Here is a 2,671-nt window from a genome sequence, read left to right as displayed (position 1 = left end):
AGAGAGAGAGAGAGAGAGAGAGAGAGAGAGAGAGAGAGAGAGAGAGAGAGACATGTTCACCTACATACACATGCCTGCAACCCATACATAGGGATATATACTCAATTTGAACACACAAATACAAACACACACGTTTACCTACATACCTGCAACCTACATATGACTATATACACAATATGAGTATACATATACATGCCTTAATAGAGGATGTTGAGATGAGTCATTCATTTGACTTTACAAAGACAGGAGCTGAGAAGCAAGCCAGTTGTGGTGGTGTGTGCTGTAACACCAACGCTGAGAAGGCTGAAGCAAGAGAATAGTTTGAGGCCACTGGGCTATAGAACTAGTTCCAGGCCATACATATGTATGTGTACACACACACACACACACACACACACCAAAATAACCATAGAAATAATGGATTACATTTCTATTGCAGAGACTCATGTCGGAGGTAACATTCCAGTTGTAAAGAAGCCACAGTGTCAACTGGCAAGTTGCTCTGCCTGCCTGCTTCTCAGCCCATGTGGAAAAAACACCCCTCAAAAGAGTTTCAGCCCAAATGATGGGATTTTTCCCCCAGGTTAATATATTTAAACATGCACAAAACCAATGGCATACACTTCTTTCTTTCACTTAAAAGCGTTTTACTTCTAGTACTTTTTACTCCTTAAATTGCATATGTGTGTAAGACATTGTGCCAGATAAAAATCTCATCTCAGAATATTTTTGACTTGAAAATTGTTTCTTCTCTGTCTACTTTGCAACCAAATGCAATCAGTGTGCCTTGAATTATTTAGCTTATTATTAATTAAGTTAAACTTAGGGCTGTAGAATAGTTAAGGCCAAGTGAAGCACAACATTATGATTTAAAGCGCTTTTTAGACCCAGCGCTCCTTTAACCCACACAAGACAATGGCAGAGTTCAGAAGTCCTGGGGGTGGGGATCCTTAGTAAATTCTATTCAGGGCTATTGCCTTTTCTATGTGCCAAGATGAACTTTTCCTGAGAGTAGTTTACAAATTGCATTTGAAATGTAATATTTTCATGCTTGTTTCTTTTTCTGAATTTATGCTTATAATTCATGTAGCAAATTAGTTGTGCTCTATTATCTCCTGTACATTTCATGCTGTAATCCTTTTTTCCAAATAAAAATGAAAACTTCAGGTTCCACAAATTGATACTCTGGTCTTCGTGTGTTTGTTTCCCTTCACAAACCAATCTCATTTATTTGCTCCTGCAGAGGATAGGTGGCAAAGCTCTCACATTTGCGATTGAAATTTGCTATTGAGCTAATTCTTTCTGTTCCAGTCAGCAGGTGTCTAAGCAAATTATTTCACCATCAAGCTTGTAATATGGTTTTCTATTACAACTTTATAGTCTGAGTGAAATAAGGACCTAACAGATAGAAGGGTTCACAATCACCTCTAAGGAAGAAGATTCCCCATGAAGATTCTTAGGGTAAATGGTATTTATTTATTTATTTATTTATTTATTTATTTATTTATTTATTTATTTATTTATTTTTGCAATGCTCGTCGTGGTGACTTCCAGCTGGTGCACATTTCTGCCGTGTCTGGGCCATACAGTCTCCAGCAGCAGCGATCACAGAGATGCCTACCGCTGGACTTCCAGAACCCAGTGAAAAAAACTGGTTAACTTCGGCTGTGTGAAACAGCCTGTGAAAGACTCTTAGGCTGTATGGACATATTATTTACTTAGGGCTCAGATGATCCAGCTGGTGATTGGTCTGATGCTGCAGAGCACATTCCATTTGGTTGTTTAAGTCATTTATTAATCGCGTATCTAATGCACACTCAAGTGTCAGGGTCTTTGCTTTGACACTTTACAAGAGAGCCATAATTCTCTTATCAGTTTCAATATTGACATTTTAGCTTTATCATCCAGTCCTTATCCATTTGACCTTATGGAGCAAGAAGGGCAACAGTGCTTCTGCTGGTCTGCTGTTTAATTGCAAGAGTGTCCAAAGCAAGATGATATTGCTTGCAAGAAGACTGAACAAAGCCCCGTTATTTAAAGAAAAATTAAATGAAACAATTATATCTCATTATTTGAACTAATAATTTGAACTAAAAGCCGCATTGATTGCATTCTCTAACCCTGAAGGGGAATAGGCACATGTATGAATCTTGGAGCTGGAGCTTTGGCTCAGCAGTTAAGAATATTTATTGCTCTTGCAGAGAACCCAGGTTTACTCTTAGGACAACATGGTGGCTCACAATCATCCATAAATCCAGTTTCAGGGGGATCCAATATTCTCTTCTGACCACTGGGCACACATATGATACATGAACATATATTCATATGTGTACATATATGCAGGAAAAATACTTATGCATAAAATAAAGTACATAAGGTTAAAAATAACTAATAATGAATTTTTAAAGTAATAACTTGTTTTTCCCCCAAAGTCCTGTGTAGGTTACTCAAAAGGCTCAAGCAGTGTCATACAAGGATTTGAACACATGTAAGAACTCTGTGAAAACTCTTTGTAGTATAACCTATGTGTGATTGATGGTAACCTATTTATTATTTAGGTTGGTGAAAAATCTAAACAGAAGAAAAGAAGATCTCCCTCTAGGAGGTAGTTTACAGATTTTAATTGGGTTACTGTAGGTTTCAGAATACTCAAATTTACAGATATAATATG

At 37.3% G+C, this 2,671-nt stretch overlaps 1 protein-coding gene across 1 annotated transcript in view; it reads left to right on the top strand.

Moving 5' to 3' along the window:
• Mcf2 (MCF.2 cell line derived transforming sequence) overlaps positions 1–1,093 on the top strand; it is an 88,542-nt gene extending 87,449 nt beyond the window's left edge. Inside the window, exon 28 of the mRNA XM_029534559.1 lies at positions 440–1,093. Coding sequence (XP_029390419.1) covers positions 440–472 — 33 coding nt within the window. The 3' untranslated portion in view covers positions 473–1,093. The remainder of the gene's footprint in view (positions 1–439) is intronic.
• Positions 1,094–2,671: the final 1,578 nt, after the last annotated feature.

Source organism: Mus pahari, chromosome X (assembly GCF_900095145.1).
Source record: "Mus pahari chromosome X, PAHARI_EIJ_v1.1, whole genome shotgun sequence".
NCBI classification, from domain to species: domain Eukaryota; kingdom Metazoa; phylum Chordata; class Mammalia; order Rodentia; family Muridae; genus Mus; species Mus pahari.
The sequence above is the reverse complement of the archived record's forward strand: the minus strand, read 5'-3'. Positions and strand labels throughout refer to the sequence as shown.